Below are 17,053 nucleotides of genomic sequence, written 5' to 3'. Positions count from 1 at the left end.
AATTATATACCAAGATTAAAGTCTCTAGGACCGTTCTATCAAGAGTTATCACACTGACGGATGAACCACCCTTGGATCTTTTGACTCCAAAATCAATAGAGTTCGAGCTTGGAGCAAGATTGAACTATATACCAAGATTAAAGTCTCTAAGACCGTTCTATCAAAAGTTATCACACAGAAGGATGATCTGCCCTTGGATCTTTTGACCCAAAATCAATAGAGTTCATTCTTGAAGCAAGGCAAAACTATATATTAAGCTTTAAGTCTCTAGAACCGTTCTATATCAAGAGTTATCACACATACAGATGAACTGCCCTTGGATCTTTTGACCCCAAAACCTTTAAAGTCCTCCAAGATTAAAGTCTCTAGAACCGTTCTATCAAGAGTTATTACTCAAACGGACAGACAACGCCACGATTTTAAGAATGACATGTCGGGCCCTTAATAAATCCATTCATTCATCTGTAAGCTACTTCTCATGGAGGTGGCATGAAAAAAGTAGATTTAAATTGACGTGCCGCACATAAATAATTGTAACTGTCAACCCGTTGAATAAATCTTCAATAGCTAGTCCGATAAGGGTTAGGACACTTACCTTCTTAGAAATTTTATCGTTTCAAATCATTCATCATCAACGATAAACTTCTAAAAAAGAATACTCTGTTAAGCTTAATCGAGTTTAGGATATAAAGTTATTTATTTAATAGAGTAGAAAAAAGTCACTATTGAGATGGGATTGGAATTCATTCCTCGATAACATTACAGAATCAAAATTAGAAATCTTATCGTTTCAAATCATTCATCATCAACGATAAACTTCTAAAAAAGAACATTCTGTTAAGCTTAATCTGAGTTTAGAAAATAAAGTTATTTATTTAATACAGTAGAAAAAAGTCTCTATTGAGGTGGGATTAGAATTCATTCCTCGATAATATTACAAAATCAAAAACAAATAAATAGAACAGAAAAAATTAATTTCGTGTAAGTTTGCCTATTTAAAAGACAGAATACTGTTTACACAAATTACAATCTTACGATTCAGGTGTGGCATTTTCGATTTAACTTCTCTTGACTGAAGTTGCCTCTCTGCAGTAAGGCAGAAAATACTCCATCGAATTGCGTTCAAATGATTCGACACTGTGTGAACCTGAAAACTAATATGACTTTCATGACATCATAGGATTGAACCTAAAAACTAACACGATAAAGCAAAGAAGCGACTGTACCTTTTTCTAACTATACTTACACTTCATTACGTTTCCCTACATAACAATGACTAACTAAATTATTATGTACTTTATGAATTGTGTTAAAACAATTAGACAGCACAATACATAATATACATCTGCATTGAGAATGCCGATAGCCGAGCGATAAAAAGACGTTGTACTTAGGGTCTGAGTTAGAGATAGCGCAGGTTGAAGTCCCATCTGTGACCTTATCACTTTTTATCAGTACCATCGGCCTTGTACTGTATCGACTCTCTCCCTAAAACATCCTCGCACAGGCCAGTGGCCAATGAGGACGGGCAGAGCAAGGATTAAAAAGGGATCGGTCTCTCCTTTTTCAACAATAAAATATTATTTTAATTTTTAATTTCACCTTCATTAACGATACTTTTACATAAATGTGTTTCAACCGAGGCAAATTAAAATATTGGAGGATGGTTACTATTGAATAGCAGACCCAGCGGAAAGCAATAATATCTCCTGACAAAAGTTCAGACCCGTCTCTTGTGTTTTATGAGGAATTCGAAGTCAATCGTTCCTCTAGGTTGGTTTAATAAACCTCAGAAAGTTTTGCAGGCATTTGTAAAATAAAATAGCCGCCTTACAAGGGACGTTGACCCAAAGACTACCCTCGCCCCTGAGTCACCCACCAGTCCCCTCCAAATAAGGGGTGCCCGTACCATCCCTCGTCCTGGCCCGTCAGCTCCGGATTCAATCCTCGGCCCTACATTCTTGATTGCAATGTTTCAAAGACACTCTGAATTAGTGTGTGTTTCATCAGTGAAGATTGACACATGCTACTTTTTACAGAACGTATCCGAACCCATACGATAAACTTCTACATTACATTCAGTATGCCAAAGTAAGACTACTTTTAGAACAGACAGGTTTTAGAACATATTTAAAAAAACGAACCCCTATAAAGTTTTAAATAAAAAATTAAACGTTTTTAAGTAGGTACACTTAATTCAAACAATATTTTCTAAAATGGGAGCTCCTAAGCTTTTGTGAAGGAAACAGGATTTTCCGGACATTTGCCATCGTTCAGTGACAAAAATATCAGCAAACACTACTTTTCGAGATCTGCAATCTGATCTCTTCTTCAGGTAAATAACTAACCTAACACATAATCACAAACTAGGTTAAAATAAACAAATCATACCTACTTAAGCTTTTAATAGAGCCCAGCTCATTTTGGTAAGCAAAATATTCCTATAACAGCATGATTTCAAATGAAGCTTTTACTAATATAGAATCATACTTGTGCTGCTGATTAAATTGATGTTGAACTTTACAATTTTTTAACATAAAATTATCGTCAAAATATGAAAAACATTTCATACCTTACTTTTTGCTAGGATGACTCATTTTTGAAGGTGCTAATGAAGGTAGGTGTCAGTAATATTAGCAATTAGGACTGTAAGGGGATCGTGTAGGTTCTCATGTTGCTTCAGAGTCTTAGCTATAGGTATGAGGTATGTATGAATCCCTAATTAGGTCAGATTTTATGGCGTATTGGAGATACTATTAAGACCAATACGGATTACCATTTAATCCTTAGAATCTTTTAAAATCAATTTTCAAAAATAATTACATTTTATTTTTATACTATAATACACTTTCTCAGTTTTTCTTGTGGGTGCAACCATTCTATTTTATTTGATGAAAGGTTCCTTATTCAAAACAAAAACCTTATGAAATGTTGAAAACATATTTTAAATATTTTTTACTTTTTTATTGGTTTAGAGAGTATATCCTGCTCAAAAATTTATACACTCACCTTTAGAATGTATATTTTTCAAAATGCTTTAAATTCTTTTGATTTCAAGCTCCTGTATATTATCAAGAAATCTTTAGGCGTACATTGGACTAAAATCAGGGATAAGAACGGTAGCTCAAAGTTTTTAAGTAGTAAAATGTAATAAATAGTAACTTATCAATATAAGTAAAAACTGATTCCAAATTCAAACCCAAATCTTGTAACCAATTTAGACATTTTTATCTCTGTTTCAATTAAAAGTAAAGTTCAATACAAAACATGATGTTATTTATTTGGGGGCTTGAAATAAGCAGCGCCCTGTATATAAAACTGATAATTATTAATATTTATACGAACATTGTAGAGGACTATTAATAATTTGTAATAAAAGTATTTCATTAATTATGGTTTACAAAAGTGCTCTTTATTATTTGATCATTTCCTGTCTTTATGGCGAATTTAAAATGGAATAAACAGCATCTTTATGGAAAAATATCGGTTAACCAAAGACTTAACTTAGATTGTAAACATTATGAAATTGAAACAACGGGAATCTAAAAGGGGTTTCAGAATGTTATGATTGTGTGAAACATCCAAATTAATTAAACAAAGGCCCTTTTTAATATAGTTTGCACTTTTTAATAACTAACTATTTAAATGAGGTAAATGACTATTCATTAACAGTTTAAACTGACTGAAAAAGTAAAGTTAGATTACTTTGCCTCTGACCACACGGCACCGGGTTAGCGTCCTTTGATGTGGACGATAGGCGGCCCTTACAATCGATTGAGTGATTCATGATCAAAAAATAACGGTATAACCCGGTGTAAAGTATCAAATTGAACCTTTGTAGTGGAAATCTAGGCATCTCTTACAATCGATTGAGTGATCCATGGTCAAAAAATAACGGTATAACCCAGTGTAAAGTATCAAATTGAACCTTTGTAGTGGAAATCTAGGCATCTCTTACAATCGATTGAGTGATTCAAGGTCAAAAAATAACGGTATAACCCGGTGTAAAGTATCAAATTGAACCTTTGTAGTGGAAATCTAGGCATCTCTTACAATCGATTGAGTGATTCATGGTCAAAAAATAACGGTATAACCCGGTGTAAAGTATCAAATTGAACCTATGTAGTGGAAATCTAGGCATCTCTTACAATCGATTGAGTGATCCATGGTCAAAAAATAACGGTATAACCCGATGTAAAGTATAAAATTGAACCTTTGTAGTGGAAATCTAGGCATCTCTTACAATCGATTGAGTGATCCATGGTAAAAAAATAACGGTATAACCCGGTGTAAAGTATCAAATTGAACCTTTGTAGTGGAAATCTAGGCATCTCTTACAATCGATTGAGTGATCCATGGTCAAAAAATAACAGTAGAACCCGGTGTAAAGTATCAAATTGAACCTTTGTAGTGGAAATCTAGGCATCTCTTACAATTGATTGAGTGATCCATGGTCAAAAAATAACGGTATAACCCGGTGTAAAGTATTAAATTGAACCTTTGTAGTGGAAATCTAGGCATCTCTTACAATCGATTGAGTGATACATGGTCAAAAAAATAACGGCATAACCCGGTGTAAAGTATCAAATTGAACCTTTGTAGTGGAAATCTAGGCATCTCTTACAATCGATTGAGTGATTCATGGTCAAAAAATAACTGTATAACCCGGTGAAAAGTATTAAATTGAACCTTTGTAGTGGAAATCTAGGCATCTCTTACAATCGATTGAGTGATTCGTGGTAAAACAAATAACCGTCTACCCAGGTGTAATATATCAAATTGTACATTGGTTGTGAGATTCTAGAAATCTCTTAAATCGATTGAACTATTCGTGGTATAGCAAATAACAGCTAACACGATGTAATATGTAAAACAATACCAGGTTAGTGACCACTATTGAAAAGGGTGGGTGGTGGTTAGTGGGTAGTCACGATAGCGTGAGTAATCGCAATCCCAATCTCTTAAAATATTAAACCCTTTCTAAACCCGATTCTTATCTTGATGTAACATCCGATTAATTCCCACTTATTTTATCCTGATGGATTGAATTTGTATAAAATATCCTGTTTTGTTGGATTTTATGTAGAATTACTTAATTGTTTTTTATTTAGAGGCTTAACTGTATTAAAGATGATCCATGCTAGGTTTCCATTGTTACTATGAGTAGGGCAAGCGTAATATGATAAAGATTTCACCTGTTCATCTATATATATATATATATGTATATATATATATATATATATATATATATATATATATATATATATATATATATACGTTAATTTCAAAGCGTCTTCACCATTTTCAAGGTTAGCGCATGCATGGAACGTAACCAAACAATATTAAGAACGGAAATATTGTTTAAGTTCTCTTAAAAATATAGTTCAATCCTCGGTTTTACTCCAAGATCATAAATTAAATTCCTAACTTTCAACATTAACCACAAACTAACCCGTAGAGCTATAAAAGTAGGAGTCATCGTTTCAAAGGTTGTTTATTTTTGCGTCAAACGTGCAAAGTAAATCATTAACAAACAATAAGTTCTAGTTTTGTCAACAACAACGACTTGTATTCTGGTTAAGACACATTTTTTAATAAAAATAGGCACAAGTGTATTGTGTTTGATCATGTAGGTTTTGAATTTTACAAAACAAGTTGTTATTGAATTACCTCTTTAACTTTAATTCTTGACCGGTTGGTTTAAAATATTCAGCGGTTAAAGTTATTACCTTTTCAGTGTAATTTAGGAAACAACTATTTAAAACGTTTAACTTTGAACATATTTAAATGAGCTTGTTCGTTTGAACGCGCAAATCGTCAGTCTACCCAAACCAGTCGCCTTTATCAACATGAAAACTGGAAGTATTGTTTAAATTATTTTCTTTGTATGTCTAAACGAAGAAATAAAAAAGTTAAATTTTTAGTTAACTTGCGTTATTTTAGCTCTGCTAGTTACTTTGTGGTTAACTTTCAAACTCGAGTTCCTATACTTTTTGATCCACGAGTAGGTGTAGTTTACTAGTCATGCTTGACTACTCCCAGGCTTTTGACTCAATCAGCCATTCTTTATTGCTTGCAAAAATGAAGTTTCTTGGTTTCGGGGATAATGCACTAAACTGGTTTAGGTCATATCTTGTTGAGAGGCAACAGATGACGAGGATGGGTACGATGACTTCTTCTCCTCTGGTGAAAGCTAGGGGCGTTCCGCAAGGAAGTTGTCTAGGCCCGGTACTCTTCACATTGTACACATCAGATCTGGACAACTGTGTGCGCCACTGCAAAGTCCATCTGTATGCCGATGATTGCCAGTTGCATATGCCATTTGGGTTAAATGGGTTGGAGGAGGCTATTGCTAACGTAAATTCAGATTTGGAGAGCATGCGAGTGTGGTCGGGGAGACATGGTCTTAAGCTGAACGCTAAAAAATGCACGGTTCTCTACATAGCATCAGCGGCTCAGGTGCAGTGTATCAAAGAGAGCAACGTGCAAATCAGGATTGGCAATGAAAACTTGAGTGTAAGTGACACTGTAAAGACGCTTGGCGTTGTGCTGGACAGTGGGCTGGGGTTTTCTGACCATGTGTCGTATGTTTCTCAGAGAGCACTGGGGAGACTGCGAGGCATGTATGCGCTGAGATCCGTCCTTCCGGAGTTCGTTAAGCTGCGTCTTGTCCTCTCTGTCGTGTTGCCAATTTTTTATTACTGTTTTCCTGCATACGGCAATAGCATCTCAAAGGAAGACGCAGAACGAATTCAAAGAATGCAAAACCACTGCAATTCGATTTGTATACGGGCTCTGTCGAAGAGATCACGTGTCACCCTTTCGAGATGCTGCAGGACTCATGACCATGGATGCCGTGTGTAGGATGCAGACTTGCTGCCTTATAAACAATGTACTGTTCCAGCGGGAGCCACGGTACCTGGCAGAAAGGCTGTGCAGTCGTGCTGAGATCGTTTGCCGCAACACTCGGCAGAGTGACCAACTTCACTTTAACAAAGTGAGGTTGGAGATTGGTCGAAGGGGGTTTTCCCATTTTGATCCAAAGTTGTACAACGGTCTCCCTTGTGACCTTAAATTGCTTAAAGGTCGCCATTTTAAACTTCAGCTAAAGAAGCACCGCTTTTCACTGGAATGAACGTTTTATACTTTTAACTTTGTAATTTTAACTGTTTTAAATAAGTTTAGTGTCTAAATATATTGTATCATGTTGACGTGAGTTATTATGAAAAACAGATGTATCTGATAATCGCTTGAAATAAAAGGCATGTTTATTTATTTATTTATTCTCTTCATTTAAAACGTGGAAGTGACCTGTGTGCACAAATGTGTAATTTATTGAATAAATTAATGGCAATTCTTTTAGGAACTATTCTCTGAATATTATCTATATGTACGTATTCATATATGAATTCATATTGTTTTCACAAATATATTTATACAGTTACAGTTAGTAGCCGGGAAATAACAGAATGATGTAAAAATAAATACAGAGGCAGTAGTATTATAGTATAATACTATAATGTTAAGTGAACAAATAATCAGTTGATTAATAAGCATAAATAGAGTTAGTATTAATATGATGGTTTTTAAATTAAATTTTTAATTTGTTGCCCCACGGCTTTCAAAACGTTTTTAAGGCAAATCTTAAAATGTAAACGGTTTTCTGCTCTGATGTACTGCAGTACGTGTCAGGATAGGAAAGCGAATTATGGGACAAATCGTTTTTCTCGTACAGCAGCCTCATAGGGGTACATTTACGATCAACAAATAATCAGTTGATTAATAAGCATAAATAGAGTTAGTATTAATATGATGATTGTTAAATTAAATTTTTAATTTGTTGCCCCACGGCTTTCAAAACGTTTTTAAGGCAAATCTTAAAATGTAAACGGTTTTCTGCTCTGATGTACTGCAGTACGTGTCAGGATAGGAAAGCGAATTATGGGATAAATCGGTTTTCTCGTACAGCAGCCCCACAGGGGTACATTTACGATCAACAAATATTCAATATTTCCGCTCTACACACTGCAAGTTATGAGTAAGAATAGTGCATCGCGTACACTGCAAACATATTACGGGGGAATAGACCACTTAGCATATTACCCATGTAGAGTGTTGGCATGTTTCAACAAGGATCCATTAATTATTCATTATTACATTGATAATCGCATCAAGGAATCAATACTCTTTACGCTGAGAAATTCTTATATTTGATTTTACTTATTAGGTGAAATGGAAGAGAGGACTTTTGAGTCCTATCCTCGCCATTATAAATAAAGACATTTTTCATTTTAATTAGTAGTAATTTTGGACTTCGTCTATGCATTATACGTGATTATTTTCATCACGTTGCATTGTAAAGGATATTTTCAAATACAGCTGAGATCTACGAAAGTCATTGTTTCTTACACATCTAAGCTGATTTTCCCTCTCCCAAAAAATAATTTCGATATGTAAACAATTCTTTCTCTATGTGCACATCTTTGACAGTTTTATGTTCAAACAGCTGATATCAACATCAAAGATATCTTATAAAATAGTTTTACGTTTCCTTATGTAAGAACAATTACTAAGCAATGAAATGTCAAATAATCTTTTAACATATTTCGTGTGCTTTTTTGCATAGTATTCAAAACTCGTCTCGAAAGTTCTATAGAGGGGCTCGAAAGCATTTTACACGCTTGGTTTTGCCACGCGCGTAAATGCAATCTCGCCCCGAAATAGGTCACTTTTGAGAGTAGTAATGAAACTGTTTATCCTCATTAATTGTTTTACTATATAAAAAGGCAGTGTTTTTAATTAGTTCATCTGGTAAAATAAGACGTTCTTTATTTTACTGTACGCTATAGCAATTATTTATTTGTTTAATTATCCTGCAATAAAATTCAAGTCCAGTTTATCTAAAAACACTTGAGCAATCCTGCCAATTGGTATTAAATTTCCACATGAACTCAACATCAGACAAGTTTGACAATAAAGTCTTGATTTTCATTTAATAAAATCAGGGATAACATTTTGCTGATTTCGTCTGTATTTACTTTAGTTTAAATTATTTTCTAGTCTGTTATTTATTTGATACAATATAAGCACATGAAGGTGTGTTTTACCATGATATAGTGCCAATAATGAATACAATTTTTTATGAGTTATTTATTAGAATCAACCATCAATTATTTTAGTAATCCATAGCACATGAATGCTGTTTGGTTTCATCTCTTGTCACACAAGTGCACCATATACATGTATTATTTAATTATTTTGTGCATTATTTCATTCTTATGATCGTTCAATTTATCATTTACTAAATGCCGGGTGAAAAAAATGCCCCAGTTCTTATCGATCACTAAAACTTTAAATCCACGTTTTTTTAGCAATACACATTTTACCAATTTGCGCATTGAACATATAAATAACGTAATAAATGTAGATAGTTTAAAAAAATCAATTCACTATAATTTGCATAATTTGGAACACATAGTATTTTTTAATGTAATTTCTCACCATTACACAACTCGCAATGCCATAAATGAACCCTTTGTCAAAAACCAAACGTATTTTACAAAGGCATCAGTTAATGAAATCATACTGTTAGAGCCACAAATGATCTGATACTAAATGAACAATGCGACGTTTTAAGGCCTATGGATGTGTCAACATACCGTCAATGAATTATCAAAGTTTCTATAATAAATAATGTCTTAAAAAACATAGGGTGAAGCACTGTTCCTTGCGTGACTGTTTCATCCCACTTGTAGAACATTCAGCTGAGCTTATTGTAGAACATTGCAGGTCCTAAGGAAGCTCGTTGCAATACCCCCTACACTCTGTACTGCCGGAGTAAGTTTGCGTGGGCCCCTGCCTATCCGACCGTATCAGCCAGCACCGACAGTAGGTGGGTGCCGGGTGCTGTGGCGGTAGGTCAAATTATACTCTCAAGTACACCAGCTGCTTCTGACCTTTGTTTTACATCAATGGCGGAAGAGGGCTCAACTCGAGGTAAATGGGCAGCGCTTGTGCTTTTTAAAGCTGTTGCATAATTCACCACGGAAACATGTTTTGTTGGTACCGACACGGACAAGTTGGCGAGTATATGGGGTGATGTTGGATTAAAATGTACGTATTTAAAGTTTTAGAAATCCAACTCATGTACAGTTTGGATCGGGGTTAATTTCAACAGTGTCCTGTTTGTCGAACAAATAATTATCAAAAAGGATAATTAGCATGATATACAAGTATCCTTTGTATATTTTGTAAAAGTCTGAAATTTGTGTTACTTGTAACTTCTTCATTCTGAAAATACGGGGGTCTTTTACGTTTAAGGGCCAGCACAAAAGACCCTAGCTTGCCTATTCAAAACTCAGATCACGCGATGCTTGCCCGCTGCTTGCTCTTTTAGAGAAAAAAATAACTCGAGCTTGCAAAGTCCAAGCCCAGATCAACTCACCACGCTTTATTGAACCCAAAACTCAGACAGAACTAACGCAGGTTTCATTACGGGCAAAAGATAAAAGTCGCGCGTTTATCACTGATAATATAAGACGAGTTTATACTAGAAATAGTACCTGGACTACTGCCCTACGAACTAATAACACAAAAAAAAAAACGATTAAATGAACTGTCAGTCAAGTATAGTATGTTTGTAAGGTGCTGGCGATTAAACGAAAAAGACCCAAATACGGAGCTAAATACGATTATTCGATCATTTTAACAATCCAAAATTAATTTCGTCTACAACATTCATTTGGGAAGAAGTGACTCTCATATTCAAAGCTATGCAATAAATTAAATTACATTTTGAAATTTGAACCGTTTTCGAGTAAACTGAGTTTCAAGGTGGCAGTTCCCAGTGGAACTTCCCTGAGCAGATGTGCTCCGGAGCTTCGATAAGGAGGTTGGGCAGATCCGCGTGCTGTGTTGCTCTTATACATAGGAGATACTTAGAAAGACATAATTACGTACATACTCTATAGAATCAGGTTACACTAATTACAAATTTCCTGATTAAAATAAATTTAAGAAGATCCAACACCAAAAGTTTATTTGATCTTTAGAGAACAACGTAAAAGTTAGTCAGATCAATTCAAATGCTACCTGTTTACGGTTTTCATTGGAATTAATCAATGTTTTTACGTATGTTGGTTAAATAGTATCAATAAATCAAATAAAGAATGATTGCAGTTGAAACTTGACGTATTTTTAACAAGTTGAGAAAGGGGAGATTATAAGGATGAAACATTTCTTTTTTATTTGCTATAGCTTTGGTCTGTACCTTATCGTATATATTGATTAAAGGGAATTGAAAGAGGATCGATAAAGCAGCTTTTCCAAATTCCAACTAATCACGTGATCTCCATCCAAATATTCCAAGCAATTACAGTATTGATATAAGTGGAAATTGCTTTATTTTGAAAGATCTAGATTCAAATCTGGACCGCCGTAGAAACTTATACAGATTTCGTATTTAACTATTTTTGTATAAGTCACCAATTTTAATATGCAAGCAGTTCAATAAATTTAAACATTTTTAAATGTATGTCCGTAGACGTCTTCCTTCAGATTGAAGAAGCATTTCTTAACTAACAAATAAGTTACATCTGTATAGAACATCCCTAAAAGTTACGCCATAAATGTGGAGAGCCTGTTCAGCACACGGACGCATACTTGGCGATAAATTATCACCTTCTCACTTACCTGAGGAAATAAAGCAGCGCCTTGGTCATGAGCACGTAATGAATGATCATTCCCTAGACGTAAGTCGCCGGAGTGCAAGAGGTACTTATTTCATACGGTGCTAAAACAGCTCCACGATGTTGATGTCAGTAATAAAGCAGCGCCTTGGTCATGAGGACGTAATGAATGATCATTCCCTAGACGTAAGTCGCCGGAGTGCAAGAGGTACTTATTTCATACGGTGCTAAAACAGCTCCACGATGTTGATGTCAGTAATAAAGCAGCGCCTTGGTCAATGAGGACGTAATGAATGATCATTCCCTAGACGTAAGTCGCCGGAGTGCAAGAGGTACTTATTTCATACGGTGCTAAAACAGCTCCACGATGTTGATGTCAGTAATAAAGCAGCGCCTTCGTCATGAGCACGTAATGAATGATCATTCCCTAGACGTAAGTCGCCGGAGTGCAAGAGGTACTTATTTCATAGGGTGCTAAACAGCTCCACGATGTTGATGTCAGTAATAAAGCAGCGCCTTGGGCATGAGCACGTAATGAATGATCATTCTCTAGACGTAAGTCACCGGAGTGCAAGAGGTACTTATTTCATAGAGTGCTAAAACAGCTCCACGATGTTGATGTCAGTAATAAAGCAGCGCCTTGGTCATGAGCACGTAATGAATGATCAATCTCTAGACGTAAGTCACCGGAGTGCAAGAGGTACTTATTTTATAGGGTGCTAAAGCAGCTCCACGATGTTGATGTTAGTAATAAAACATGTCTGGTACTCTGGATAATATCTATCTATGAGCTTTAATATTGATGTATGAATTTATGTGATAAGCTAGGTACTAAATTTTGTGATCTTCCGTGGTCGACTTGTGTAGATTTATACCTAAGGAATAGGATGTAAATCAGTTCTTCCAAACCTTGTGTGTCATTAATTTTAACACTTCAATCAGTGTTGATCATAATAATCGCACACTCCTTTGAAATATATACATTACCTATATAACAGACGGTTTTAACTCCCTGCGGAACACGTACTTTTTGTTCATTAATCTTTATTAATATTAATTTAGGCCATTATCACTAATACACATTTAATAAATAATATTATTATATATAATTGATTATTTAAAAGCATGTGTTAAAAACGACCTAATACAAAATGATTGATAGATGAGAATTAAGACCTATGTTTTTTAATAATTAGTACTAGCGCCCAGAACTTATTATGACAAGACATTTCTCCACACGTCCATCACTGCTGGCACAATGTTATGGTATTTCAGCTTGATGTTATAGTATACAGCACAAAGCTTTTAAAAGACGTTTAAAATAATTTTGATAATATATCAAGTTTTTAACCAAATTTTCAAACTGAACGCAATTCAATAGTTAATGGCAAATAAAACGGTTTAACTGCAGAAAAAACTGTATATATGAGCTTTAGTCAGAGGTAATGATGAAAAATATGATATGAAATTATAAATTACGTTTGTTATGTGAATCAATTTTATAAAAATGAAAGATATTTTGTGAACAAAATCAATTTCACAATACAAAATACCTTGGATTGGTTAACACACAAATTGATATTAAAATTAAATAGCCAACTTAAAAATGTTTTATATGTGACCCCTGTATATCTTAAGAACAACATATTTTCATCTGTACATAGTAGAATGGAATATGAATTACTTTTTGAGGAGGGACTAATATAACCTTTTTACATGGATCTGTATCAGGTTAATCAATAAGCAGAATCATAAAGGAAATATAGACACTATTTACAAATATGTATATTTTATTCCTAAGGCACATTATTGTTTATAAAACTTTCGTCCTAAATTGTGGAATTTACCAAATGAATTAGAATAATTATAAAATAAATTTACGAATTGTTGGGTATGTTACTGTTCGAGAGCAGAATAAAACTTACTATTCCAAAAACTGAATTTTCTTGATCCCACATTGTTGATAAGCTTTCTCAAAATATAAATTGTATTAATATTTATACAAACTGAGTTTGACACTAGACTCCGTTATAAATATAACTGTTTTATTTCTATATAACAGTACCAATAAATAAATGATTATGCAATAGTAAGAATTTTCAATCAGTAGAGAAATAAAAAAAAATATTTTTATACTTTTATTTATTTATATTTATTACTAAACAACAGCGATTCCGAAAATACATGATTGCGATTTAGCTTCACTATAGTAGTAATAATGATGAATTGTAATATAACGATCAGAGCCTTCCATATGGTTGGTTACTAATTGTTGTACTTTCATTTATTGATATTTAATAAAGAATCAACATATATTCATTTCCATTGTGTCTTCATCTATATTAAAAAAATCGAGTAAGATTTGTTTTTTCAGTTTAGTGAGAGTAGTCCCACTACAGGGAATCCTTTTGAGATTCTTCTATATTTCCTAAATACGAGAAAGTTATTACATGTACTAGAAAAAATTAGGCTGGCTTTCATTAAAGAATACATATCTTTAATTTATAACAATTTGTAGAGAGTATTTTAGTAAAATGAAGTGTATAAAATTAATCATTATTATTAATTGATTACGCGATTTAAATTAATTTAGATTTAATCTAATCTGTACATTGTTACATAAGTTTAATTACTAAGCGTAAGAATTTCAGGTCAGTTGTGCTTAAGAATCAATCATAATATATTTAAATAAAGCTATTTTAGTCATTCATCCTTTGTTATTCAAAAGATCTAAATATAAATATGTATATGTTGTATTAATTTCTCTTTATCTTTCACGTCATGTCCTATAATAGAGATTGCTTCAAGATACTGACCTAATAACTGATGCTGTAAATAATATGGACGTACCTGATCCACTCGTATGTTGTCGACGGTGAAGTAGAACCAGAGGCGCACCTTGGGGTTGCAGGTATCGGGTCGGATGAACAGGTCGTACTCGAACTCCGACACCAGGTCGACCCTGCCCAGGTTCCCTGCAACATTACATCTTGCCGGCAGTTCGCACTAGCTTGGTGAGGTGGTTCCTTTGACGACTTGTTTTGATCGATCGAAAACAACGACACAAGGTGACCCCTTTCTGTGACAACTACAAGTCACGAATACTGTATTGTAGCCGGAAATACAAGCATAACGACTAGAAAAAAGCATGACTTAGGGAATTGTATTGTGTATCTTGACGGCCTCCACGTACACCACGGTACTCATCTACACAATCTCGAGCCAATCGAGAGTTTTTCCGAGACGATTAAAAGGCAAACCTCGGGTTAGATAAGATAACAACGAACGATTTTAAAGAAATAGAATAGAATATTTTTACAGCCACACAATGATGTGTGGTGATGCGTTGCAATCATATCAAATATTTGGACTAAAACGTTGGACTTAGAGTCTGAGTTAGAGATAGCGCAGGTTCGAATCCTGTCTGTAACCGTTGCACTTTTTATCAGTACCATCAACCTCGTACTGTATCGACTCTCCCCCTTATTCTGTTTGATAAGATCCTCGCACAGGCCAGTGGCCATGAGGACGGGCAGAAAAGGCATAAAAGGAGATCGACTTTTAATTTTTAAAATCTAAAATAAAAATCCGGAAATGCTTAGTTTACCTTCCATGAAGGATTTTCACTTGTAAGTTTATCCTCATTGATGTGAGGTCACGTTTCCAACTTTCCCCAAAACATATCCTCATTCTAAAATCGTTTCAACAAAACATATAACCTCCAACATTTTTGGGGGATCACTTCTGGCGAGGACTACTCAATCTGCCAAAACCTCGTTGAAAGCGAGCCGCATACACATAATATATGGCTTAGTATGTAATGTTCTAAGGGTACACACGGCGATTGTGTAGGGTGTACCGATGTTCGAGCGGTCTAAGACGTCGGACTTTGAGTCTTGAGTTAGAGATAGGTTCTAATCCTGTTTGGGACCGTTGCACTTTTTATCAGTACCATCGACCTTGTACATCGATTCAGATTCTCCTCGGGTAGACTTTAATAAGCGGCCTACACTCGTTATTTGATTGCTGTTATCGAATGGTTCGAATGTTTTTATCCGAAGGAATAATTCGATATTACGATTTATTTAACTAAGAATATTCAACTTATTAGTTATAGTAATTTTAATGTAAACAATAAGCACCAAGAAGTAACTAATATTTGTTAACTTTGAAAATAGCGATACATATGAGGAAAATATGTGAGATATTTCTCACAAGTGACTGTTTAAATGGCTTCAACATATGGATTTGGCTCCTGGTAACCCATGGGGAGAATTCTTTCCTCCATTTCACAAAAGCGGTTACTCGTTGATATCAAGCTGGGCAAGTTATAAATATTGTAAGGTTTCTTTGATATCTAAGTCCAGGCCATAGTTGGTTTTGTTGTTTTGTAATGTTATTGTTAAATTTATATTTTTAAAATTGTAATTCACGAAATTCTTCTTGTTACGGTTATTTATAACTCTTATTATGTATGATTTTTACATATCGCAGTTGGATGGTATATCGAATTGTTTAATAATAGAAATCGAATAAAGAGTGCAGGCCGCTTATTAAAGTCCCCCCCCTCCTCATTATTCTGTTTGATAAGATCCGCGCACAGGCCAGTGGCCCATGAGGACGGGCAGAATAAGGCTCAAAACAAGATTGGCCGTCTTTAAAAAATAGAGTAATATGAGATAATAATAGTCTTAGAGTTAAGTGCCAAACTGTCGAGTAAATAATCGCGTTAAGAAACAAGGGGCGATTTTGAACTTGCAAATGCGAGTTAAAACTTCCATGATTGATAATTTTCACTGTTTTCCTGCTCAACTAGATGCACAACAGAAAGGCTTTAACGAGCTTATTCTGATTAGTACGATATGAGCCACGTGCCACTTCTGGTCCAGTAGCGGAGAGCCTACTTGCATTATATAAACACGTAACCTAAATCTTCGTGAAATTAATAGAGGAATCCCTCCTGAAACACATAAATCTTTATTCTCGCTGGCTTTAATAAAGGCCAAATTAGATTAGGGTTACCAATATCTAACGATAATTCTCTTCTTATAGCTTGTGTTTTAGCTTAACAAATTCAAAGGCAAGTATCAGACATGTAAATAATAATATTACTGTAAACGAGGTAAAAAGGATGAGGTTAACCTTTCAGCTAAATAATTGGTCTTCGTATGGTTGGCTAATGCTTATTACATTTTATTCACTTGTTTGACGGTTGCTCTTATGCATCATAACAAATATGATCTGAAAAATGATATCATTTTACACTCTTAACACTTTTGATACTCTCTTATTTCGACCCCCACCATAATTACCGAAGCTGATAATCATTTCTTTTTTAGGGTAAATTCCTTTGTACATTTTATGAA

At 34.5% G+C, this 17,053-nt stretch overlaps 1 protein-coding gene across 1 annotated transcript in view; it reads right to left on the bottom strand.

Annotated features, from left to right (window-relative positions):
• Window positions 1–17,053, bottom strand: part of LOC124369404 (cytosolic carboxypeptidase 6-like) — a 101,498-nt gene that overhangs the window by 60,897 nt on the left and 23,548 nt on the right. Inside the window, exon 5 of the mRNA XM_046827408.1 lies at window positions 14,538–14,662. Coding sequence (XP_046683364.1) covers window positions 14,538–14,662 — 125 coding nt within the window. The remainder of the gene's footprint in view (window positions 1–14,537; window positions 14,663–17,053) is intronic.

The sequence above is a fragment of the Homalodisca vitripennis genome, chromosome X (assembly GCF_021130785.1).
Source record: "Homalodisca vitripennis isolate AUS2020 chromosome X, UT_GWSS_2.1, whole genome shotgun sequence".
Lineage (NCBI taxonomy): Eukaryota > Metazoa > Arthropoda > Insecta > Hemiptera > Cicadellidae > Homalodisca > Homalodisca vitripennis.
Note: the sequence above shows the minus strand (reverse complement) of the source record. Positions and strands in the feature narration are given on the sequence as shown.